Source organism: Herpailurus yagouaroundi, unplaced genomic scaffold (assembly GCF_014898765.1).
Source record: "Herpailurus yagouaroundi ecotype Mexico unplaced genomic scaffold, PumYag 192, whole genome shotgun sequence".
In the NCBI taxonomy this organism is placed as follows: domain Eukaryota; kingdom Metazoa; phylum Chordata; class Mammalia; order Carnivora; family Felidae; genus Herpailurus; species Herpailurus yagouaroundi.
In genome coordinates, this window is record NW_024412423.1 from 7,558,058 (window position 1) to 7,585,183 (window position 27,126).

The 27,126-nt window shown below is 35.5% G+C and overlaps 1 protein-coding gene across 3 annotated transcripts in view; it reads right to left on the reverse strand.

Moving 5' to 3' along the window:
- DTWD2 (DTW motif tRNA-uridine aminocarboxypropyltransferase 2) overlaps positions 1-27,126 on the reverse strand; it is a 162,103-nt gene that overhangs the window by 124,283 nt on the left and 10,694 nt on the right. For all 3 annotated transcript variants that reach the window (XR_005781261.1, XM_040444290.1, XM_040444291.1), the window contains exons 2-4: positions 12,023-12,113; positions 4,815-4,909; positions 2,453-2,645 (exon numbers count right to left, since the gene is read on the reverse strand). Coding sequence is in view for 2 of the 3 variants with exons in the window: in XM_040444290.1 (XP_040300224.1) it covers positions 2,453-2,645; positions 4,815-4,909; positions 12,023-12,113 (379 nt within the window). In the remaining variant the exon portion in view is untranslated. The remainder of the gene's footprint in view (positions 1-2,452; positions 2,646-4,814; positions 4,910-12,022; positions 12,114-27,126) is intronic.

The following is a 27,126-nucleotide window of genomic DNA, read 5'->3' on the forward strand; positions in this document are numbered from 1 at the left end:
TAGGAGTTGGTTCTTGTGGAACACAGAACACTTAAGAAACCAGATAAACTTACAGAAGCTATCCTAGGTAAGTATCCTCGATGGAAGCTTCCCTTTTAGAAGCATCATGCCACTTTGGATAAGACCACAGTCTTTGGCTCGAAACTAGATGGGTTGAAATTGCTCTGCTGTGAAACAGTTATGTGATCTAATACAAACTATTTAAGAATCTGCACCTCAGTTTCCTTACATGTTACCTAAGACAGTAACAATCCTTTGAGGAAGATTTAAACAAGTTAATTCGTGGAAAACACCTGGAATTGGGACTGGCCCATTCAAAGCACTCAACACATTAGCTATTTTTTTTTAACTATTTTTGCATAGTTCAGTCTCATTTAAAAACCGTACCTGCATTTTAACCAAAGGGAATGAAAACTACAAAGAATTTGAGATTAGATTGTCAGCATCTATTATTATTATCTTAGAATAAAATAATCTATTAAAATCTATATTATTTTTCACTAAGTGCATGTCTTGTTATATATACAACAGAGCAGATAAATACACAAAACTACAGGAAAGGTAGAGATAACTTCATTTAAAAGACTGAACGGAAGCTTCTCATACACCTTGTTCAGTATCAAACAGCCATAGATGACAAAAACAAAAGTATAAAGAAAAATGCAAATAACAAACCTTAAAAAGGGAAATATTTTCATCATTTGAAAATGTGAATTTTTTATCATCACAGAAAAGATACAAAAAATTTCCATGTACTAACCCACATAGAAATCATAAACATATTCAAAATATTGCAGGCAACCTTCTTTTATCACAATCTAACAAAATAAGAAATAAAAATAAAATAGGGACAAAAGTGTTGTTAATGCATGAGAATTAAGAAGTCATTGATAATCCATGGGTAGAAAGAAATCAACACAAATTACAAATTATATCAATGCTATAAATACAAACATACATCAACCCCAAACTATAGGATACAATGAATGTTACACTAAGAAATATGGCAGCCTTCTCTCCCTTTATTATTAAAGAAGGGACTCACCTTAGTAAAGGAACATAGTACACAGTAAAACCTTACAAAAACAGAACAAGCTGGAAAAGATGAAAGAAAGTGATCAAGATAAAAGTACAAATGAAGGAAATAAGAATGAAGTATAACAGCCATCAAAATAGTCTAAAGGCTAATACTTTTAAAAGCTAAATAAAAAGGTAGAAACATCTTTTGAACATGCTCATGGGGAGAAAAAGTGAGAGTATATGATTAGAAAGGAGAAAGGACATATTCAGAAAAAATTAAAATAAGTATTTAAGAATATATTCAGGTATATATCAGGCAATTTGTTAACTCAGGTGAAAAAGAAACAATTCCCCCAAAAAAGATAAAAGTTATTTAAAAAGTGAACCAAATAGAAGAAGAAAGTTTGAATAATTTCCATAAGAGTTTGAAAGAAGAGTTTAAAAGTTATTATGTTTAAAAAGACCAGGACCAGGGGGTTTCACCTATAAGTTCCATCTAATTTTTTAAGAAGCAAGGCATTCCAATATTATTCAAACTATTCTAGGCCATGGAAAAATATTAAAATCTCTCCTATTCATTTGGTAAAGTTAAGATTATCTGCATAACCAAATCTGATAATAAAAGTACAAAAAATATACAAATTATAATTCAATGCTATATATATATACTTTTTTTACTTTTTTTAATGTTTATTTTTTAGAGAGAGGGAGAGACAGAGCACCATCGGGGGAGGGGCAGAGAGAGAGGGAGACACAGAATCGGAAGCAGGCTCCAGGCTCTAAGCTGTCAGTACAGAGCCAGATGCAGGGCTTGAGCTCAAGAACTGCAAGATCATGACCTGAGCGGAAGTCAGACACTTAACTGACTGAGCCACCCAGGCAGTCCAAATGGCATTTAATAAAATATGAGATTTGGCCATCTATCAAAGGATAATATATATGATCAAGCGGACTTCATTCCAAGAACAAAAGAATGGCTCAATACAAGATATGTATCATCATCAACAAATTGAGGGATAAACTAATTAAAATAATAAATGAAAATTCAGTCATTCCTAACAAGAAGAGGGTATTTAGTTACCAAATAGAAGTATTTAAACATAACACTTAACAAAAACATTAATTCACATAGAAATAATTAGTCCTTACACTTCACGGATTAAACGTCTGAGATACTCTTAATATAGTCAAATACTTTAACCATGGTGAAGTTTGGTGCTAAGAATTGAGAAAGATGAACAAATTTCAAATTTTCCACATATATATATATATCAAACACACACAAGCATATACATATCTATGTACACGCATTCACGCACATAAATACTATCAAATACGTATATAAAAATGTAAGTGTGACCCCTCACAGAAAGCATATACAACATACAAAATTACACAATTGCATTTGTTCTATGTTAAAATACTAGGTTACCTGTTTGGGCAGGCGGAACAAAGAATTCTTATAGAAAATGTCCTTAGCCTGGCTCCATGTACCATCAATGATGATGATTGTGGAAGGATAAACAGGAGAATCTAATATAAATTCTTCCAAATTAGCAGCTTCAGCCCCTGGATATAATATTAATGTATCAGACTTCCGACAAACAGTTGAAAGTTCAGGATCTCTAAAAATTAAAAAAAAAAAAAATCATTAGTAGTTTGTGAAGGGAAAGAAGTTTTATTATTCTTAGTGTGCTTCCTTCAAAAATATACACCAAAGCATTTTGGTACTGGAGATGTAATAAGGAAAGAGACAGCCACTGTCTGGAAGTAACAAAACATCCTCGAAGGGAAGGAAACAAGTTGAAGAGTCAATTAAAGATAACTAATGGCATCTTCTTCAAAGTGATAAATGGCATCCACAAAAATGTACAGCCAACATCATATTTAACAACGTCCCCTGAGACTGGGATAAAGGTAAAAACGCTGGCTTTCACCACTCCTAATACATATTGTACTAAAGCCTCCAGTTACTGCAATAAAGCAAGAAAAAGAAGTAACAGGCATAAAGGTCAATAATGACCTTATCTCTAGATATGCTATCTCCACACAAAGTTCTAGGGGTAAGCTACAGAACAATTTCAATAAATACCAAATGAATTTAGAAAGTCACTGGGGGTTGATACATAAAACCCACCTGTTTTCCAATATCCAATTATAGAGGCCAAAAACTGAAGACCAGCATTTTTAAATTTCCATTTACAAAGGACACCAAAAGCAGTAGGTCTCTGAACGATTCCTCATGGTTACATCATGTACTCTAACAAAAGCTTAAATTAATCATTCCATTGCCAGATTAATATTAAATCAATAATCTTAATTGGCTTTCATTTAAAAACCATCAGCAAATAATAATTTCCTGAATAAGCACTACATCACACACTTAATATGGTTCAAAATGGGATGAGCTATCTGAAAAAGGGTCAAGTTGCTCATCCAGAAACAAATTTGCGGACAGGTTAGACGGCCAAATGTCAAGGATGACCCAAATAGTTGCTATTTCTACCACTATAAATGCTCACCACTTTTGCGATTAATTAGATCCAAGCTGCAGTTGGATCAAGTTGGGATAGATCTATATTCACCCAAGAATTATAGAGAAACAAACTATCATTCATTATAAAGAGTCTCTATATGAAAGAAGTGTCACAATGTAAATGATGTGGACACTCCCCCATGTGAAGAGTTCTGGTTTTCACTTCCATTCCCAACCAAATGGCAAAATTCCCAACAGCAGCACCAAGCCCAGAGCAAATCACACCTCTGAGGGCAAGGCAATGAAAAGTTTGCATAAGAAAATATTATATGAGAAAGTGTTCTTAAACAATAGTTTCAGAGAAGGGAAAACACAATTTTATAAAACTCTAACATGATGTTATTTTCATAATATGAAGCCAAATAATAAAGGAACCCAAAACAATAAAGGAAGGAAAAAGTCTGGTCACTTCCCTGAGCCTGGAGCCAGTATGAGTCTTACTCTTTTGAGATCTTCATATTTTCAAAAGTTAAATTTTGTATGAAAGTAGATTTAACTGTGTTAGATAGGATCAGAATAATTTGTGAAGGCTTTGTGAATGGGCAGAAAAGCAAAAAAAAAAAAAATGCTTCAAAGTTAAAAAAAGACTTGTAGAAAAATTTAAATATATAATATATAATTTATATTTTTTGATAATGGGTTATATAATAGAGTATGAAATAAGATCCAAGAACATTATAGAAGTGTCAGTGAAGTTATCAACTAATGGGCTACTGTCTATAAAAAATACTGGGCTTCATCAAAAAGAATATTTTAAATATGACAGGAGAAGGCATTCTATCCTTTAAAAAAACATGACATGCTGTAACAAGAATACTAAATATAGTTCTAGTCGCTCTGCCTTAGAAAGCTTTAATGGTCTAAAAATGGATAAATATGTGTTTATTTACATAAATGTATACCATATATAATTGTTAATTAAAAAAAGAAAAAACAAAACAAGTACTCTATTCTCCCAAAGGCAGTTTTAACCAAAATGAAATAAACAGGAAAATATGCCTTTAAAAGGCTCAACATATATTACTATGGAATTCAGATAATCCCTTTGTCTATTGCACTTGGCTCATGTTTTTTGAGGGTCTTTTTGTTTGCTTTGATTGTCATATATATATATATATATATATATATATTTTTTTTTTTTTTTTTTTACCTCTGCCAATGTACCATGTTCTGGGTCTGAAAGATAAGGTAAAGGAAATCATTTTTAAAGCTCTGTGTAGCTAAGAGTTAGGCTAAAGTGCCCTAAAAAGTAATTTACCTTTCTTCACTGAAGCGACGACCAATCTTGACTTTACACTTGTCCTGGGGGAGGCATGCTGCTAAAAGGGGAACTGTCCGCAACACTTTGTTTTCCTTTAATTAAAAAATTAATCAAAACATAGATTTGCACGTAGACAAACACACTTTTAAAACTTTCATGATGAACATCTGATTCATTACGGGATAGATAACTTTCACAAGACTTGTATTACAGACCACAGCTGAATAAAAAGAGCTAGTTTCTCTGAGTTATCGGTATTAATAGAATACAAGTGCACATTTTCCTCTACTTGGGTGTGTTCGAGGTTTACTAATCAAATAAGATAACATTAAGCCAACTATTGGTTAAGGTTATGAAAAACGAAATTTGTGTTTAACTAAATTGAATAATTTATTCTACATTTCGGTAGTAATTATATTTTATAGTACGTCAACTTGAAGATAACTGCCTAAATCTTTATGTCCAGAAAAAAAGTGCTGAAAAAAAAAAATAATAATGGGTCATATCAAAGGGACACAGAAACCAATCTTAATTTAAAGAGCTCTCAATGACCAAAATGGAACAATGTGAGTAACAAAGTAAGTAGCAACCTATTTGGATTATGACCCAAAATGCGAAATAAATAGGAGAGGAGAGACAAATCTTCCTTACAGAAGAATTCCAAGTAATAAACATAAGTACTCCATAATACAGCAGGTGGAGCTTGCTTAATCTCTCCTACCCACCTGAATGCAGACTGGATTTATGGCCTACTTCCAAATAATAAAGGGTATAGAAAGAGGAAAAATATAAAAACTTTAGAGTGGGGAAATATGGTGACCATTCCTATAAACTCCATTAACTATCATCAGTGATTTTTTTTCCAATGTCCTAGCTTCTAGCACTAAAAACCACCTTTTTGTCACAAGAATCCTATCCTTTAGGGCATGTGGGTGGTTCAGTCATTTGAGCATCTGACAACGGGTCAGGTCATGATCTCACAGTTCACGAGTTCGAGTCCCACACGGGGCTGACCGCTGTCAGGACAGAACCCACTTCGGACCCTCTGTCCCCCTCTCTCTCCAACCCTCCACTGATTGAGCGAGCTCTCTCTCTCTCTCTTTCTCAAAAATAATAAATAACATTTAAGAAAAAAGAATCCTCTCCTTTATCCGAGTATACCCAACTGATTCACTGTTTTGCCTGAGCCTCCTTCCTCTGGTTATTTTGGTCTACAGTGGTCAGTCACTGTCTGGCTCTTCTCCACCAGCCCAACTAGGAATGTCAAGCCTGATCAAGTAAGTGTTGGAGTCCCTCTCTAACCAGTTCACCTACATACAGCCCCCGTTACCTTTATCAATTTATATAACACTGCTTCATATATCCTCAAAGTAAATTATTTCACCATGATAGCACAATACACACAGCATATTAATACACAAAACAGTAATGTTATACAGAATTTACTAAAGTAATTAAAAATAACTTTGTCATTACATTACATATGTTGGTAACAAAAACAAAAAGTATGGCTAGTAACAGTATTCATCAACCACTCACACACACATACACCCTTCAGGGACATTTTTGTGTCAACCTCTTTTGCCCCTAAGTGTCTGAAGTGTTGATTACAATAATACAAAAAGGTAAATCTAGAGACGCTGAGGACAGTTAAATTCATCAACCTAAAAGTTGGCAAACGAAATAGGAGAGTCAGAATTTGCTGGGACTGTAACTAAAAAGAAAATGCAGCAAGCCAGAGCTGTGAGGGAGCCTGAAATTAATGTGGAGTAGCTCCTACGAGAAAAGGGACGGGAGGAGGGGGGAGGAGAGGTTTAGGACATTTTCCAGCGTGTCCTACTGTTTTCTTCCCTCCTTACAACCTCTGAGACTACGATACATTCTTAAACCACTCTCCGAACTTCTATCAACATACAGATAAATGTCAAATTAAATAGTGCCAAAAGATCTATAATGTTCCCAGATACACTCCCCAATACCACTTCCCAGAAGCAATCACTTTAACTCTTTCAGCTATTTCCTTTGGTAGTTATCTCCATATTTCTATATAACGTGTCTTACTAATTTTTGATTTATCAAATTTAAATACTACCTACAAACTACCATTTATTGTCATAATAGCTGACTTCAATGTACATAATAATACACTGACTGATTCATGTAATGCTCACAATAAACCAATAAAGAAGTATATCTTTTATCATGTCCATTTTACTAATGATGAAACGAAAGCACAGAGAGGTTAATTAACTTGCCCAGGGTTACAATTTACAGAGCTATTAAGGCTTTAAACTCAAGCAATCTGGCTCCTGAGCCCTTCCTCTTAATTAATGCACTGTGTCACAAGAGCCCCTTAGAATAAATGAGGATAGGGGCGCCTGGGTGGCGCAGTCGGTTAAGCGTCCGACTTCAGCCAGGTCACGATCTCGCGGTCCGTGAGTTCGAGCCCCGCGTCGGGCTCTGGGCTGATGGCTCAGAGCCTGGAGCCTGTTTCCGATTCTGTGTCTCCCTCTCTCTCTGCCCCTCCCCCGTTCATGCTCTGTCTCTCTCTGTCCCAAAAATAAATAAACGTTGGAAAAAAAAAATTTTTTAAATAAAAAAAAAAGAAGAAGAAATGAGGATTTACCTTTCTTCCATCACTCCTTACTCTCATATCATCTAATATTTTTAGTTAAATCAATCGACAGTGCTTACATCACTATGGTTACATATACACTGTTCACAAAAGGTCATGTGGTTTCACAGAACATGTCCTCCTTGTAAATATTTTTGTTATTTTGAAGGGTTTTATTTTATCCTTAAGTAATTTTCTACATACATATATCTACTCTTTGAAATGCTCCGCCATATCACCTCCATATCATCCGCTCCACCAAATCTTTTTTTTCCACAGCCCCCTCCTAAAGCCTACCCAAGTGGTCTTGATCACTTTTAATTTTGAATACATTTTTATTTTTTTAAAAAAAGTGTGCTGACATTAAGCACAAGGCAACCCAGTATTATTGAGTTAGATTAAAACTAGAAAGCTCCTTGGATGATAAGGAAAACAATATGGATGTACTTGCATAGAACTGTACAAAACACACACAACTGTAGATGGATCACCTACACCATGAACTAACCATGAAAGAAAGAAGGGAAGGAAGCAAAAAAGGTGAGGAAGAATGAATAAACGAAGGAATAAAGGAATGAATAACATATTTGAAAGCATTTAAATTGCCACAAATCAATGAAAACACCTACTTTTCTGAACTTTCACTTTTTATTTTAATTTTTATTATTGAAGCATAGTTGACACACAATGTTATATTAGTTTCAGGTATACAATACAGCGACTTGACAATTCTATACATTACACAATGCTCACCACAATAAATGTAGTTACCACCTGTCACTGCACATTATTACAATATTAATAACTATATTCGCTATGCTGCAATTTTCATTTCCATGATTATTTACTTTATAACTGGAAATGTGTACCTCTTAATGCCCTTTACCGATTTCACCCATCCCCCTACACCCCTCTCCTCTGGCAACCACCAGTTTGTTCTCTGTATGTATGAGTCTGTTTGTCTTATTTGTTCATTTGTTTTGGTTTTTAGATTCCATGTGTAAGTGAAATCATATGGTATTTGTCTTTCTCTGTCAGACTTATTACACTTAGCATAATATACTCTCCATGTCTACCCACGTTGTCACACAAACGGCAAGACCTCATCCTTATTTTACAGGTGAATCATATTCCATTGGTGTAAAGTGTGTGTGTGTGTGTGTGTGTGTGTGTGTGTGTGTGTGTGTGCATGTGTGTACACCACCTCTTCTTTATCCATTCATCTACTGATGGACACTTAGGTTGCCTCCATATCTTGGCTATTGTAAATAATGCTCCAATAAACATAGAGGTGCATATATCTACTCAAATTAGTGTTTTCATTTTCTGTGGGTAAATACTCACAGATGGAATTATTGGTCACATGGTATTTCTATTTTAATTTTTTTAATGTTTATTTATTTTTGAGAATGAGACAGAGATAGTGCACACAAGATGGGCAGGGACAAAGAGAGAGGGAGAGAGAAAATCCCAAGCAGGCTCCATGCTGTCAGCATAGAGCCCGATGTGGGGTTCAATCCCACAAACCATGAGATCATGACTTGAGCTGAGATCAAGAGTCAACCACTTAACCGACTGAGCCACCCAGATGCCCCTCTATTCTTAATTTTTTGATGAACCTCCATACTTTTCATACTGGATGTACCAATTTACATTCCTACCAAAAGTGCACAAGGCATCCTTTTTCTTCATATTCTCAACATGTTATTTCTTGTCTTCTTGATACCAGTCATTCTGACAGGTGTATGGGGTAATATCTCATTGTGGTTTTGCTCTGCATTTCCCTGATAAGTGATGTTGAGCATCCTTTTGTGTGTCTGTTGGACATCTGTATTTCTTTCTTGGAGAAATGTCTATTCAGGTTCTATACCCATTTTTAATTGATTATTTGTTTTTGGATGTTGAGTTGAATAAATTCTCTATGTATTTTGGATATTAACCCTTTATCAGATTTATCACTTTCAAACACCTTCCCATATTCATTTTGTTTATTGTTTCCTTCACTGCGCAGAAACCTTTAATTTTGGTGCATAACCAGCACCATTTTTTACACTATATTTTTTATTTTGTTTCCCTTGCTTGAGGAGACATATCCATAAAAATGCTGTTAAGGCCAACATCCAAGACTTTACTGTCAATGTGCTCTTTCTGGAGTTTCATGGTTTCAGGTCTCACATTTAGGACTTTAAACCATTTGGGGTTTATTTATGTGTATGGTATAAGAAAGTGATCCAATTTCACTGTTTTGAATGTAGCTGTCCAGTTTTTCTAACACCATTTATAGAAGAAACTATCTTTTCCCCATTGCATATTCTTGCCTCATTTGTTTGTAGATTAACTGACCATGGAAGTGTGGGTTTCCTTCTGGGCTCTCTATCCTGTTCTATTGATATATGTGTCTCTTTTTGTGCTAGTACCACACTATTTTGATTTCTATAGCTTCGGAGTATATCTTAAAATGTGGGATTGTAACACCTCCACCTTTGTTCTTCTTTCTCAAAATTGCTTTAGCTATTCGGGGCAGTTTGTGGTGATATGCAAATGTTAGGATTGTTTGCTCTGGTTCTTTGAAAATGCTATTGGTATTTTATTTTATTTATTTTACTTTAGTTTACTTTAGAGAGAGAGAGAGAATGTGAACAAGAGCAGGGGAGGGGCAGAGGGAGAGGGAGAGAGAGAATCTTAAACAGGCTCCACACCCAGCACAGAGCCTGATGCAAGGCTCAATCTCACCACTGTGAGATCATAACCTGAACCAAAATCAAGAGTCAGACACTTAACCAACTGAGCCACCCAGGTACCCCTACTGGTATTTTAAAAGGTATTACGCTGAATGAGTAGAACTCTATGGGCATTACAGACATTTTAAAAATGTTAATTCTTCCAATCCATGAGCATGATATACCTTTCATTTGTTTGTGTCCTCATCAATTTCATTCATCAACATCTTAATAGTTTCATGCTAAAGGTCTTTCACCTCCTTAGTTAAATTTGTTGCTAGGTATTCTATTCTTTTTGGTACAATTATAATTGAAATTGATTCCTTTGTTTATCTTTCTGATACTTCATTGTTAATGTATAGAAACATAACAGATTTCTATATACTAGCGTATCATGCAACTTTACTGAATTCATTTATTAGTTCTTGTAATTTTTTGGTGGAGTCTTTAGGGTTTGCTGTAGTACAATGTAATCTCAAATAATGACAGTTTCACTTCTTTCTTACCAATGTGGAAGGCTTTGAAAACATTAAAATTGCCACACATCAATGAAAACACCTATATTTTAAATGCCATATTATGTCCGGAACCACAAAATAATAAAACAACATGATACTACATACACTGCAAAATGAAAAAAGCATTCACTATCAAAAGTGAAGTTTTATCCAAAACCATTACTGCTGATAAACTCATTTTTGTTATAAATTTGAGTTGCAGAGTGTTGCAAGTTTAAATGCAGCAAAATGGGGCACCTTGCTCAGTCAGTGAAGTATCCAACTCTTGATTCCAGATCAGGTCCTGATCTCACAGTTCGTGAAATCGAGCCCCACAGCAGGCTCTACAGTGATAGCTCAAAGCCTGCCTCGGATTTTCTCTCTCTCAAAATAAAAAATAAAAACTTTTTATAAAAATAAAAAAATAAATAATTACAGCATAAATAATTATGGTGACCAAAGTGTTCAAATCCTAACGAAAGCATGTTGTTAACACTGACAAAAGGGCTGCTCAATAAATGGAATATTTAATAATTTACAATAAAAGAATAAGTGTTTTCATCATTTGGAAAAGGAAAAAGACTGATATCTTTAAAGACTTTGTTAAAGATTTAAAATAGCATATACTTCAGAAATTTAAGGAAAAAAAAAATCCCTTCTTCAAAAGCCTAATTCAATAGATGATATCCTGAGTTCCCAAATGTTAGAAGACTTTTAACTTCAGTTAATCTAAACCCATTTTGTACCATGCATCAACTAATTTTATAATGATTCTCTTTTATGGTTATCAATCAAATCCTTCCCTCCATTCTTCATTACTGCAGCTAATCAAGAGTTACAAACACCAGCACATGCATAATTCTCACGTATATAAGAAAATATTAATTAAAAAGTCTTTATATATAACACATATGCTATAATATATACATATTTGTTCTATTCAAAGAAATAAAACTTTATATATTCATTTTCTAACACTAAAATGCTGACATTATTTCTACTTATCAAGAAACATTAAGAAATATAAACTATGATCAAAATTTAAAAAGCAACGAGTTTCTTAGTTCTTCAATCACAAAAATCTCATTTTTTCTTCATGCAAAATGGTTGGGGTTCTCAATTTCTATACTATTCAATTACAGTTTTTTGTGAAACAATACTGTTTTATGAAATAACCATTTTTATCTGCCTCTAAAGCATATGACACTATACTATGATATAACATACAAAAGAAACTATTTTTTCCCAAAGACAAAGCATTTATCATCAATTTATTTTCAGAAATGTTAAAGAGCTGGGAGGTATAAGGATATTCATTGGTGTGTTTTATGTACTAATATTCTATTTGCAATTATGTATTTTATAAAATCTTACCTCTGCTGGATGTTGAATTATGTACAAATGAGTAGAGATATGCAGAGGATGCAATGGTAGAAATGGACACAAACATACTTTCTGAGGCCGGCTAAAGGGCAGAAAGAAAAAGGAAACCTGTAAATGCTTAAAATACAATGAAAGAACAATAACCCAAAACCTGAACATAATCCCTCTTCTCTATGTAAAGACATTTGCCAAAGCTGCATTCTTTTAAAATGAAACACCAAGAGTGATTCAATCAATTAGACTTTAGATATGAGCATTTGGAAAAAGATTCAAGTAAATTCTTTACCATCTATATAGATCAAAGTAACTCAAAAAAATCTGGCCTGAGTTATTAGTGAAGAATACTCATAAGCCATCAACATGGTCTTTCTAATTCCTGAGGCAACACTTCTAACTTGCATTCCAAATCAAGAAAAGATCTGATGTCAAAGAGAAATTCGGCAACTCTTCTAAATCATCTGATATTGGAGGGAACAATATGATGATAAAATATAGGAATACACTTACCACCTAGAAAGGAGTTCTAATCAAACTTGCCATCAATCGACACAAAGAGCTTACCAATTGTAAGAAGAAACCCAAATGGGCCACCAGATTACATTTAGCTAGAATTATATCCACAGAATGTCTGCCTTATCCATTTATTTTCCCTTTTGTTATTGTTTGTCATTTTTGTTTTACTTACCTCTTAGTGATGTACTATTGTTTTAGTAACACTTATACTCATTACAAAATTCAAATGGGATAAAAGTATACATTTCCATCTCAGTCCTCCAACCTAGGGGATCAGTTTCTTGTGTGTCCTTCCAAATGTATTATAGGAATATACATGGATCTTTTACCATTAAAACTTATATTTGATGTGTGTGTTTACAATATAAAATTCATCAAACAGCCAGATACAGTATATCATGGGAGTACATTTTCATGACAGGTCACTCTTACAGGCAAATGTTACATGCCATTACAACAGTACACAGTGAATCTTAAAAGAAATTCCCAACAGCATACTATTACTACTACAAAACTGTTATCAATTCCTTCTTCAGTTTAACTTACGTAGAGTTATAGCCTGAAGAAATGATTACATTAATAAACCACAGAGTGTGAGTAAATTGGTTCAATTAAATCTACCACCTCATTCTGTAAGAAAGTGTCAAACCTATGCTCCTGCTGAAGAAATTATCTAGATGATATCTTAAATGGAGAAACATATTGCACAACATGACCATGCCTCCCCTCTCCACCAAGGAACCTAGAATGGATGGTCAATCCAAGGAAAACCATCATAATCCACTTTCCAGTGATAGCTGACATGATTCAGTATGATTACTCTGCCCTACAATGGATTCCCTGTTAAGAATGGGAGCAGAGGTATAGGGATGGAGAGCATCTTTCAGTGGTCATAAGAAGAGTAAACATGAGTAAATACAGAGAGGAGCAAAGATGGTTGACAGAACTAGGTATGTTGACAAAGAGGTCAAAGGCTGCAATTAGAAAAGACTCCTCACTGAGCAGAAAGATGAAGAGGATGAAATACATCCAAATTCTAAAATTTTAAGTTGCTGACTTTTTATATGAAACTCTACATAACTAAAATGTACAATCTGATGTCACTAAAATTCTTTTGTAAAATGTAATTTAATATCAAATGAAGGCAATTTAAAAATTCAGAATTTAAATGGATATCACCTTAAATACCTGTAAGCTGTTTGACACTTAGACTATGAAAGAATGCAAAAAAAAAAAAAAAATCAAATATCCTATATAGGAAACATTCACATATCAGTAAACTCAAAAAATTGAAAAATCCAGTCAAGTAAACAACCTGGGTAGAAGCTATAGATTTCTGTGGGCATTACAACACTAGGTAAAATAAACCCTGAAAATAACATCTTTAGCTTATCACACATATAGTGATTATAAAAGTCCTCAGTATGACACTTGAGACACTGCAGAGAACTGCTCTGCTTTTCATGTCTGACCAAAACCTTTGTTCATAAAAGAAAAAGAAAAAAAAAAATCAGTTACTTGAAATGGTAGTTTCCTTCCTAGGAACACATCTTTGAACTTGAGGAGGATTTAGAATTAAGTAGTTTGGAGAGTTCTACTTCCAGGAGGACAGGAAAAGCTGCTTCACAGACCAAAAGTCCAGTGAAATAAGCAAAGCTGACCAAAACTATTTTAAAAAACAATCACTGAAAAATAGAAATACCCTATAACCCAGCATACTGGGTATTTATCCAAAGAATACAAAAACACTAATTCAAAGGAACACATATACTATGTTCATAGAAGAATTATTTACAGTAGCCAACATATGGACACAACCCAAGTGTCCATCGAATGATGGAAGGTGTGGGGTGTGTATATCCATACATATAGTGGAACATTATTCAGCCATAAAAAAGAATTAAATGTTGCCATTTGCAACAACATGGATGGAGCTAAAGAATAAAACGCTAAGCAAAATAAGTCAGTCAGGAAAGACAAATGCCGTATGATTTCACTCATACAGGGAATTTAAGAAACAAACAGGCAAAGGGGAAAAAAAGGAGTAAGAGACAAAGTAAAAAACAGACTCTTAACTATAGGTTACCAGAGGGGAGATGGGTGGAGGGATGGTTGAAATAGATGATAGGGATTAAGGAGTGCACTTGTTGTGATGAGCATTGGGTCACGCATGGATGTTTGGATCACCTTATCGTACACCTGAAACTAATATAACACTATGCTAACTTAAGTGGAATTAAAATATAAAGTTAAGAACAAAAAACAATCACTGTAAGTCCCTTGCAATTTTCTAGGGCATATTCAAACAAAGAAACACTACTCCAGAAAATCTACTAAAACTTGGTATTGGGACCATTTGTGGCATCTGAGCCATAACCAATTTCCTACCCTGCCCCAGGTCAAGCTGACAAACTCCACTCCATGTAGGTGTGACCAAGAGAACCAACCTCCCTCTCAGTTCTTTTTTTTTTTTTTTTTTTTATTTATTTTTGAGAGAGAGGGAGACATAGACCAAAGCAGGCTCCAGGCTCTGAGCTGTCAGGACAGAGCCCAACGTGGGGCTTGAACTTATGAACCCTGAGATCATGACCGGAGCCAAGGTGGGACACTTAAGACGCTTAACTGGTTGAGCCACCAGGGGCCCCACTCCCTCCCAGTTCTTAATCAAGGCTTATCCCTTATGTCACAAACAAGGCAGGCCACCAGCATTTCTCACCCTCTCCACTCCAAGCAGGCTAAATTTCTGGCAAGTGTGGTCAAGAGAGCAGAGGCTGCCTTCCTCCACACAGCCTTCCTCCTATAAAACAAGCTTTACCACAGTCCAGGAGGCTGGCGATGCTAGAGCTCCAAGCGTCCTCAACCTAGTCTGCTCACAGAACTTAAGTTTGACACCAGAAGCAGCAAGCCACAGGCTTGCTCAGCCCTGTACCCAGAACACTGGCTAGGAGAGTCTGCCCAGGAGAGGCAGACTGTAAGAAAAGAGAGCTCCAAAGCTCTCCCTAAAGGGACTGACTTCATTTGAAACAGAGTGTGAGCAAGTTCAAGCCTAAGGGTGCTCTCAAAGACAATAACTCCTCTTAATAGAGACCAACAAGCTGTATCATAAGCCAGACAGGGGATCAGAAAGAACCATGGAAAGAGACAGCTTAAGAAGAGCCCACCTGCAGTCCGAGCAAACCTCAAAGAGTGGCCTCAAAAACTACCCCTGCCTGCTTGTAAGTGGATCAGACCGTTGAGATAGGTATAGCCTAGGGCACTGGATAGAAAGCATAGGACAATCAGCCGATAATTAGTGGAGCCTAACAAGCAGGATGTTTTACCAAAAGAAGAAGGCATCTTAAGGGAAAGATCTGGAAAAGAGACCTTCAAAGAGAACCCTGGTAAAACCACTGCGATAGTGGTCTTCTTTAACTAAAACCTCTGAGTTGTATACCTTAAAAGAATGAATACCACGATATGTGAATCATATCTTAATAAGGCTGTTGTTTTTAAAAATGTGAAAATGTGGTGGAAAAATAATGTTCAACCTAAATTAAGTAAGAGACAGGCATTTTGCTACTAGACGGCATTATGTTACGTGAAGGGGGGGCTTCCTTTCCCACAATGTAGGCTGCAGGAGGGCAAAGACGTGGCCTTTCCACTTTTCACCCCAGCACCTAGCATAACAAGCTACCAATGAATACTGCAGAACACATGATGGGATCCCTCTGCATTCCCTCCTGCCTCCACTTTGGGACACGGTTCTCCTCCTACACAATTCCTCATCCCACCCCTCCCTTTGCTAACATATCACATATTGATCTCTCCTTCCTTTCCTCTCTAATATTTAAGCAATTAGTTTGTATTACAAATGAAATTCAGAGTCTCAGATCTCCCTTTGCTGTAATTTGTGACCATCCTGGTAAGCAATAACACCTGAGACAAAAAGATTTACCGAAGGAAATACTTACCAAAAGCAAAAAAGAAAAACAGCATTTTATTGTAAAAACCATAACGATGATTTAAGCTAAAATTAATTCTTTTGGTTTCTACTTTGACAGGCTCATAAAACATCATTACCTATTAATTGTAAAGCATGTCCCCTCTATTAACCTAATTCTAGTTCTAATAAGCTCTAATAAAACTATAGTTCTTTAAAACATTTTGCATTCCAACTGATCAAGTTTATGTTTAGCAAGTTACTTTACAATATAAATTTGGGCTTGCTTGTTACTTTAACAGCAAGTTCGCTCATAATTTCCTCCTCCACAATTGTTTGCATGCACTGCGCTGGTGACTAGCTGCTCAAGTATTAAACCATCTCTTACCAAACTACTGGGTAAGTAGCAGAGAAATTGTTCTCTTCATTCTAAAACCTTCTCTGAAGAACAAACAAGCTTCCCTACATCCAAACTTAACTCATGAAGGTTTAAATATTTCAAATTGGTAATGGATTAAATATAAATTCAACAAATTTTTATTCAAACATTTATTGTATACCTAACTCTGTGACAGAATTAGGCACTTGGGGCAATGTAACAGACAAAGATTCCTGCCCTCATGGAGCCTATTCTATCTATCTATGCCAGAAGGAATTTTTTACAAGTTCCTCGCTTCCTATGAACTATTACAGTTGACAGGAAAATAAATACCAAATAACTACACAACAAAAGTGATTATAATAGTAAACATTCATTTTAAAATAAAAATCAAGCTACTTCCAGAATTTTTGTAAATCTGGAGAAGAAATGTTAATGTCTGAAGAAATATCAACTGGCCAAATGGGTACAGGTTTGGGGAGTAACTATTAAGATATGTCACTGACAAGGTCATTCATTATCTTGCTAGGTGATCTTAAGCACATCAGAGGTTTTCAGTGTCCTCCTTCACAAAGCTGGTCACACACCAAGAAAGTTCTGGGGAATAACTCCCAAATCGCAGGCAAAGGTTATAAAAAACATAATCATTTATGACTAGTATTTTTCAGCTAATTTATAATAGAATGACCAAAGGAGGAGTTGAGATTTTTCTTTCTTCTACATTTGCAATGCCTTGTAAAAGCAGAAGAGAGAAAATTTTACAGTGCATTGCAATGTATTATAAATACTGTTTTCCATCATTAAGATTCATCTTCTTTAAAATCTATACAACCCAATTAAGGTTAATTACATTCTTAAAATATAAATGAAATTTTCAAATAATTTCCCTGAGGAAATTTTATGAAATAAGCTTTTTCTTCTTTTCTCATTAAAGATGTAGGAATAAATATGTAGGTTTCCTGTCAGACTAAGATTGACTGGCTTCCTCAGTGCATGCTATAATACAAGGGTACTCTGTCACTCCGGGCGTGGTATCTCTGACAGGCTGTAGGCAAATAAAATTGTATCTGACATATGACTAGCGATGCTAGGACTTAGAAAAAACATCTTTCCAAAGTTTAATTAAATTCTTATATAATATTCACTGAAAGCTATTTTTCTCATAGGACTGATTTTAATCAAGAAAATCTCACAAAGGCAAACTTTAAAAATTAGTGAATAGATTTACAAGAATTATTATTTTTAAAGGATTTCTTTTATCTACTAAACAAAAGCAAATGTAGAACCCAGAAAAATAGTGCATCTCAAAGTTTCCAGTACTCAACAAAATTTTTATCGTCCCAACGGACTGAAAAGGCAAAGAACAAAGAGTTTTATAGCTTTTCAATAGATTAGCTGAAGAGATACACTGCATTACACATAAAAATGCCAAACTTTCTAATGTTAAAATAGGTTTTGAAAAAGTAAATACCACAGTGCCCTCTACCGTCCCTTTAAAGAAACTTAAATAATCTATAAAATACTTTTTAAATTTCTGAAACAATATTCAGCATAAGCAATGAAAGAAGAAACACATTTTCATTATTAACATATTATAATAAAAATTTAGTATAATAAATACAGTATTAAATAAATTTTCATGTCATAACGGTAATAAAAACATGTAACATCTTATCAGTTGTTAAGATGCTCTGCTTCCAGTATAAATAACAATATTCTCATACCCACCAAAGTTGTTTTCATCACTACATTATTTTATAACTTCTTCTAGGAGTAGAGGAAGGATAGGTGTAGAAAGAAAAGAAAAACACTGATAGAGGAAGTAACGCCATAAAGAGAATACCTTTAGATGAGACTTTCAGAGACCTGTGCCCCAGACGGCATGTCTAGAGCAGTGGTTTCCAAAGCAGATTAAGTAAAATGACCCAAAGGAATGCCAAAAGAAAACATTACCACTTTCACTTTGAATTAAACATTACTAATATTTAGCATATAGAATAACATTCCCTCCTTAGGTGGTATGTCATATGGTAATATGTTAGGATAGGTGGTATCCTGAAATAAAAAGAGGCATTCCATAACAGGTAGGGTTCACAATGGCACCCACAAAGAAATCATACACACTTGTAAAGAATCTATACTGAAGAATCCATACTGAATCTATACTGTTCTAGTTACAAAATCACAAATGAATAAGTTTGTGGCAGAGCTGTTTCTTACCTATTCCTAGTTCAAATGCTTCATCAGAGGTACAAAATTGAATCTGACAGGACAATAACTATCTTTTTAATTAAGTTTTTTATTGTAATTCCACTGTTGTTAACATACAGTATTATATTAGTTTCAGGTGTACAAGATAGTGATTCAACAACTCTACACATTACTCAGTGTTCATTATGATAAGTATACTCTTTAATCCCCTTCATCTATTTCTAACCCTCCAGCCACCTCCCATCTGGTAACTATCAACTTGTTCTCTATAGATAAGGGTCTGTTTCTCGGTTTGCCTCTCTTTCTTTTTCCCTTTGCTCATTTGTTCTGTTTCTTAAATTCCACATATGAGTGAAATCATATGGTATTTGTCTTTCTCTGACTTCTTTTGTTTAGCATAATACTCTCTAGCTCCACCCATGTTGTTGCAAATGGCAAGCTTTCATTCTTTTTATGGCTGAATAATATTCCATTGTATGTACGTGTGTGTGTGTGTATACATACACACACATCTTCTTTATATAATTTGGCTATTGTAGATAATGCTGCAATAAACACAGGTATCTCTTTAATTAAGTGGTTTTGTTTTGGGGGGAGGGGGGGTAAATACCCATTAGTGCAATTACTGGATGGTAGAATAGTTCTATTTTTAACGTTTTGAGGAACCTCCATACTGTTTTCCACAATGGCTGCACCAGTTTGCATTCCCACCAACAGTGCAAGAGGGTTTCTTTTTCTCCATACCCTCACCAACATTTGTTGTTTCTGATTTGTATTTTCTGATTTGTTGTTCTGATTTCGGCCATTCTGATAGGTGTGAAGCGCTATCTCTGTAGTTTTGATTTGCATTTCCCTGATGATGACTGATGTTGGGCATCTTCTCATGGGTCTGTTGGCCATCTATAGTATAGGTCTTCTTTGGAGAAATGTTTGTTCATGTTTTCTGCCTATGTTTTAATTGGATTATTTGTTTTTTGGGTGTTGAGTTGTAACAGTTCTTTATATTTGGATACTAACCTTGTATCAGATATGTCATTTGCAATTATCTTCTCCCATTCCATAGGCTGCCTTTTAGTTTTATTATTTCCTTCACTGTGCAGGAGCTTTTTATTTTGATGTAGTCCCAATAGTTTATTTTTCCTTTTATTTACCTTGCCTCAGGAGACATTCAGAAAAATACTATAGAGGCCAGTGTCAAGACATTACTGCCTGTGCTCTCCTCTAGGATCTTTATGCTTTCAAGTCTCACGTTTAGGTTTTTCATCCTTTTTGAGCTTACTTTTGTGTATAGTATAAGAAAGTGGTCAAGTTTCATTCATTTGCTTGTAACTGTCCAGTTTTCCCCCACACCAATTGTTGAAGAACCTGTCTTTTTTCTGATTGGATATTCATTCCTACTTTGTTGAAGATTAATTGACCATATAATTGTGGGTTTATTTCTGGGTTTTCTACTCTGCTCCACTGATCTATGTGTCTATTTTTGTGCCCATACCATAGTGTTTTGATTACTACAGCTTTGTAATATAACTCTAAGTCTGGAATTGTGCTACCTCCAGTTTTGTCTTTCTTTTTTAAGATTGCTTTACCTATTTAGGGTCTTTTGTGGTTCCATACACATTCTAGGATTGTTTGTTCTAGTTCTGCAAAACAATGCCGTTGGTATTTTGATAGGGATTCATTAAATCTATAGACTGCTTTGGGAAGTACAGACATTTTAACAATGTTTGTTACATATTTGTTAAATGGAATGTCTTTCCATTTCTTTGTGCTGTCTTCAATTTCTTTTATCAATGATGTACAGTTTTCAGAGTAAAGGTCTTTCACCTCTTTAGTTAAGTTTATTCCTAGGTATTTTATTATCTTTGGTACAGCTGTAAATGGGATTGTTTTCTTAATTTCTCTTTCTGCTGCTTCATTATTAGTGCACATAAATGCAAGAGATTTCTGTACACTGAGTTCGTGTCATGTGACTTTACTGAATACACTTCTTATTATTTCTAGCAGATTTCTGGTGGAGCCTTTAGGGTTTTCTATATATAATACTATGTCATCTGCAAAGAGTAAAAATTGTACTTCTTCCTTCCCAGTGTGGATGCCTTTAATTTCTTTCTCTTGTCTAACTGTTGTGGCTAGGACTTCTATTACTACGCTTAGTAACAACAGTGAGAATGGACACCCTTGTCCTGTTCCTGACTTTAGGGGAAAAACTCTGAGTTTTCCCCAACTGAGTATGCTAGCTGTGGGTTTTTCATGTAAGTTCTTTGTTATGTTTAGGTATTTTCCCTCTAAATCTACTTTGTTGAGGTTTGGGGGGTTTTTTGTTTTGTTTTGTTTTGTTTTGGGGGGGTTGTTTTCGATAGCGTGCACACATGCACCTGACCGGGGACAGGCAGAAAGAGAGAGGGAAGAGAGAGAATCCCAAGAAGGCTCATGATGTCAGTACCAGAGCCTAACATGGACCTTGATCTCATGAACTGTGAGATCATGACCTGAGCCAAAATCAAGAGTCAACACATAACCAACTGAACCACCCATGTGTCCCAAGGGGTTTTATCATGAATGGATGTTGTTGTACTTTGTCCAATGCTTTTTCTACATATATTGATATGATCTCTTATTGATGGGATGTATCACATTGATTGGTTTGCAAATACTGAACCACTCTTGCATCCTGGGAATATTTTCCACTTGATCATGGTGAACAATTTTTTTAATGTATTATTAGATTCAGTTTGCAAGTATTTTGTTGAGGATTTTTGCATCTAAATGCATCAGAGATACCGGATCATAGTTCTTTTTTTTTTTTTTTTTTTTTTTTGTAGTGTCTTTACCTGGTTTTGGTATCTAGGTAACACTGACCTCATAAATTTGGAAGTTTTCCCTCCTCTTCTAGTTTTTGGAATTGTTTGAGAATAAGTATTAACTCTTCTTTAAATATCTGGTAGAATTTGCCTTTGAATCCATCTGGTCCTGGACTTCTATTTATTGGGAGGTTTCTGATTACTGATTCAATTTCATTGCTGGTTATCAATCTGTTCAAATTTTCTATTTCTTCTTGCTTCAGCTTTTGGTAGATTTTATGTTTCTAGGAATTTATCCATTACTTCTAGGTTGTCCAGTTTGTTGGCATATAATTTTTCATAACGTTCTCTTACAATTATTTGTATTTCTGTGGTGTTACCAGTTACTTCTCCTCTTTCATTTATGATTTTAAGTCCTCTCTCTCTCTCTCTCTCTCTCTTTTTTTTTTTTTTTTTTGATGAGTTTGGCTACAGATCTCTCAACTTCGTTGATCTTTTCAAAGAACCAGTGTGGGGAATCAGCTTAGAAATTCTCTGGACTTACACCAATGGGTTAACAAGGCATAAAGAATTAGAAAGCCATAGGATGTTCACACCCAAGTTTGGGTAAACAAGATTAGGTAAATAAGTATAGAGAAGGTGGGGCCAAAGCCCCAGTATAGAGAGAGCGGAGGAAAGTCCCCAATAAAGAACATAGGTATATGAAATAACCAAGATTAGGTATTCAGGGCGGAAGCACCCCCCAATTTAGTACTATAGCAGAAAGCTGCTTTAACAGTCGGAAAGGACCAAGTTAGCTAAACAGGTGAATTGGACTGTAGACCACTGCTGCAGGTGAAGCTGCCCAGAGCAGAGCTGATTAGGGATCTAATCAGAAAAGGTACCTTGTTAACCCTGAGGTTATTTGCTCTGTCTCATCCCCTGGCTAACTAAGACAAACAGAGGTGATGCCTCATGTCCACTGTAAACAACACCCCGCCCAGCTGCCCAGCGCCAGGATTTTGTTTCGTATGAACCCAAAGGCCTAACCCCCCATATTTTCAAGACCCATTTTTCCTCACGTCCATGAGTTAATGTTCACAGATTTATTGTCTCTTTGTGCACATCCATCACCATGTTTGTAAGCCTTCTGATCCTAATAAAAAAGAAGCAAGGACCCTTACTTGGGGCTTTTGTCTTCTGCACATTAGCCTCTCTCACATTGAAATTCTGCATCTGCTGTCTTGTTGGACAAGAAAGAACTCCAGACCCAGAGTCTACAACAAATCGGCTCCTGGTTTCATTGATCTGTTCTACTGTTATGATGGTTTATGCCAGTAACTTTAAAAAGCAATATAAAAATTACTTGATCTGTAGACTCACATCATACTGTCTTTAACAATGAACCTCACCATACGTGTATATTATGCTTCAAAATAAATAATAATGCTGGCGTGACTCCATCACAATAAACAAGACATTTTTAAATGGTTTATTTCACCATTGCCTCTTCCTTTTTAAAATCTTTTCGTGTGTGTGTGTGTGTGTGTGTTTTATGGGACACATCATACAATAGTATATAATACATGTACATAATCATAGATAAATATATATACCTATTAGAATTTCACCCTACGTTTTTTAACTAACTGTGGTATATAATCAAAATAATTTAAGAATCACTGGCCTAGAAATAAGCTTGTTCCAACTGTTTTACAATTAAGAAAATTTTCAGTAACTTTTATTACAATTAAAGAAGACTTATGAGGAGGCAGATCCCTGGAAAACAAAGCCATGTGTCCAGAGAAATGACTATACAGGGCAGACATATAAAGCCCCTACTAAAACTGCAATGCCAAAGTGACAGATCAACTAACACTGAAGACTCTTACCATAAAAATCACCTACATTCAGTTTTCCTATTATTTATTTTATACTTTATCCTCTTCTGTAGAAATGAAAACAGTTGTAAAAAAAACTAGCAAAACATCTTTCTTAGCAAATTAAGTCAATCACTCTTTCCTCTGTAAGCTTTTATTGTATACCTTCATAATTTGTCTTAAATATTATTTAGACATATTTTCTCTTGCACTCAGTTCACTACCAATTTTAGAGGAAACAATCTCTCAATCATTTTCTATGACCTAAGCTACGCGTTTATTGGACACTGGATATTGAATAAATAATGACTGAATGAATAAAGAACATCTAAAACTGAGTTTCCAGGTCTGTGTGTAATAGAACTCTGTTTCTTATCCACTGGCGAAGGAAAGGGAACTGCATGAATGTCCATTCTGACAAGCAAGAATTCACACTAAAGTGGTCCCAAGGACCAGCTATCTTCATTAGAGATATCTTACAAAGAATAGTACAGACTTCAGGGGCACCTAGGTAGCTCAGTGGGTTAGGCATCTGACTCTTGATTTCTTTCGGCTCAGGTCATGATCTTAAGGTTCACTGGATCGAGCCCTACGTTGGGCTCTGTGCTGATGGCATGGAGCCTGCTTGGGAATCTCTCTCAAAAATAAACAAACTTTAAAAAAAAAAACCCTTTAGGGGAGCCTGGATGGCTCAGTTGGTTGAGCATACGACTTCAGCTCAGCTCATGATCTCACAGTTCACAGGTTTGAGCCCTGCATCAGGTTCTGTGTTGACAGCTCAGAGAGTGAAGCCTGCTTTGGATTCTGTGTCTCCCTTTCTCTCAGCCCCTGCCCCACTTGCACACTCTCACTCTGTCTCTCAAAAATGAATAAACGTTAAAATACATACATACATACATACATACATACATACATACATACATACTATTTAAAGTACAGATTTTATATACCGGCTTCATTAAGGAAGTATTCTTCCTAATTTTAAATAAATTTATATGTAATTTTGCATAAATTCTCAAAACAGAACTGAGAAGTTTCTTTGATAGAAGAGAGAAAATGTGTTACTTAAGTACTTTGAGAGAATATAATAGACCCAACAATAGCATTGCTAGGAATTTACCCAAGGCATACAGGAGTGCTGATGCATAGGGGCACTTGTACCCCAATGTTTATAGCAGCACTTTCAACAATAGCCAAATTATGGAAAGAGCCTAAATGTACATCAACTGACAAATGGATAAAGAGGATGTGGTTTATATATACAATGGAATATTACTGGCAATGAGAAAGAATGAAATCTGGCCATTTGTAGCAACATGGATGGAACTGGAGAGTATTATGCTAAGTGAAATAAGTCAGGCAGAGAAAAACACATACCATATGTTTTCACTCATTTGTGGATCCTGAGAAACTCAACAGAAGACCATGGGAGAGGGGGAGGGGGAAAAAAGAAGTTACAGAGAGGGAAGGAGGCAAACCATAAGAGACTCTTAAATACTGACAACAAACTGACGGTTGATGGGGGTGGGGGAGGGGGAAAGTGGGTGATGGGCATTGAGGAGGGCACCTGTTGGGATGAGCACTGGGTGTTGTATGGAAACCAATTTGACAATAAATTATATATATAATAAAAAACAAAAATAAAAAAAAAAGGACTTATAAGTACTTAAACCATAAAAAAAAGAGAATATAATAATACTGCAAGATAAAACACTGATTTTGATGCCCTAAGAGTTTGTCATCAATATAACATTTATTTGTAGCTGCAAAGTGAGTACTTTTGAAAGCCCAAGAATGACAAAATCTCTATCAAGAGGCAATTTATTTGTGGTGACCTATAGCTCAACACATGCAAAATTATTTACTTGTCCTTAATCTCTGAACCTAGAAAAAAGAGCTACTCTAACATAGAAAAAGCTAACTAAATGTAAAATAGACCAATTTCATAAATAACAATTCTGATATTTCAGGGAAGAGGCAAAGAAAGAGGGAGAAAACGGGAAGAAGAGGGAAAGGGGGTAAGGAGAAGAAAGTAGAAAGAAAAAGAAAGAAAAGAACAAGGAGGAAAAGGTCAAGAGGAAGAGTTTAATGCTAGCCACACACTTTTACGTTACAGGCACTATCATAAATACCTCCCCTTCATTTAATCTCAAAAAAACTGTCAAAGACAGGTAGTATTACTGTCCTAACTTACAGATGAAGAAAGCAAGGCTTAGAGAGGTTAAGTAGCTTTCTCAAGAAAGGAGAGCTGGGGCTAGAACTCAGTTCTGATTCCAAAACGCATACCGTTGAAGCAATCCATTTTGTGGATTATGTATATGAGCATTTAATAATCAGTGAAAAGTTTTACCACGTAATTGTACCTCGCTTCCCTAGGCCTCAGAAGGCCTAATGCTAGCATTAAAACATTTGGTGGTAAATAAACCTGAGTCTGAAAGAGATGACCAAGAAGGAAGCCACAGACAGCTACTGGTGTCATGGAGAAAACAGAAGTCAAAAGAACAAACAATTCAAACTTAGAAGACAGCAAAACTTATGGAAATGGGTCCTGGCAAGACAGGGTACTTGAGCTGGACACTGAAACAGTGTAGCATTTCAGAAAGAAGGGATGAGAGAAGAGCATTTGGTACAGAGGAAATAAGAAAACAAAGGCATAAAGCAGAACATGAAAAACACCTGTTCGAGGGACGCATTCCAGGTGGTTAGAAGAGAGGGTATGGGAAGGGTACGGTGGAGGAAGAGATGCAAAGGCTTTGGATGACACACTAGAGCCTCGACTCCACTGTGTACCTGAAATACAAGCATGGAAGGTCTCCAGGAAAGGAACAAAATGAGCAGACCCAGATGTTAAAAATCTAATGACCTCGGGGCACCTGGGTGGCTCAGTTGGTTAAGGGTCTGACTGTTCATTTCAGCTCAGGTCATGATCTCACTGTCTGCAAATTGAGCCCTGCATCAGGCTCTGTGCTGACAGTGCGTAGCCTGCTTGGGATTCTCTCTCTGCCCCTCCTCCTGGCTCACACACGTGCGCGCACACACACCGTGTCTCTCAAAATAAATCAATAAAATTTTTTTTTAATCTAATGACCTCTGTTTGGAACGGAACTGGAAAACAGTTTGGCGACTCCTCAGAAAGTCAAACACAGAACTACCATATGACCCAGCAATTCCATTCCTAGGTATATACCCAAAATTATTGGAACAAAAACAGATATTTGTGTGCCAAGGTTCACAGCAGCACTATTCACAATAGCCAAAAGGTAGAAACAAACCAAGTGTTCATCAACAAACCATTGTTATTTTAACAAATAAGAAAAAAAAAAAGAATGATGGATAAACAAAAGTGGTATATACATATAATTTAGCCATAAAAAGGAAAGAAATTTTGATATGCTACAACATGGAGAGAACTT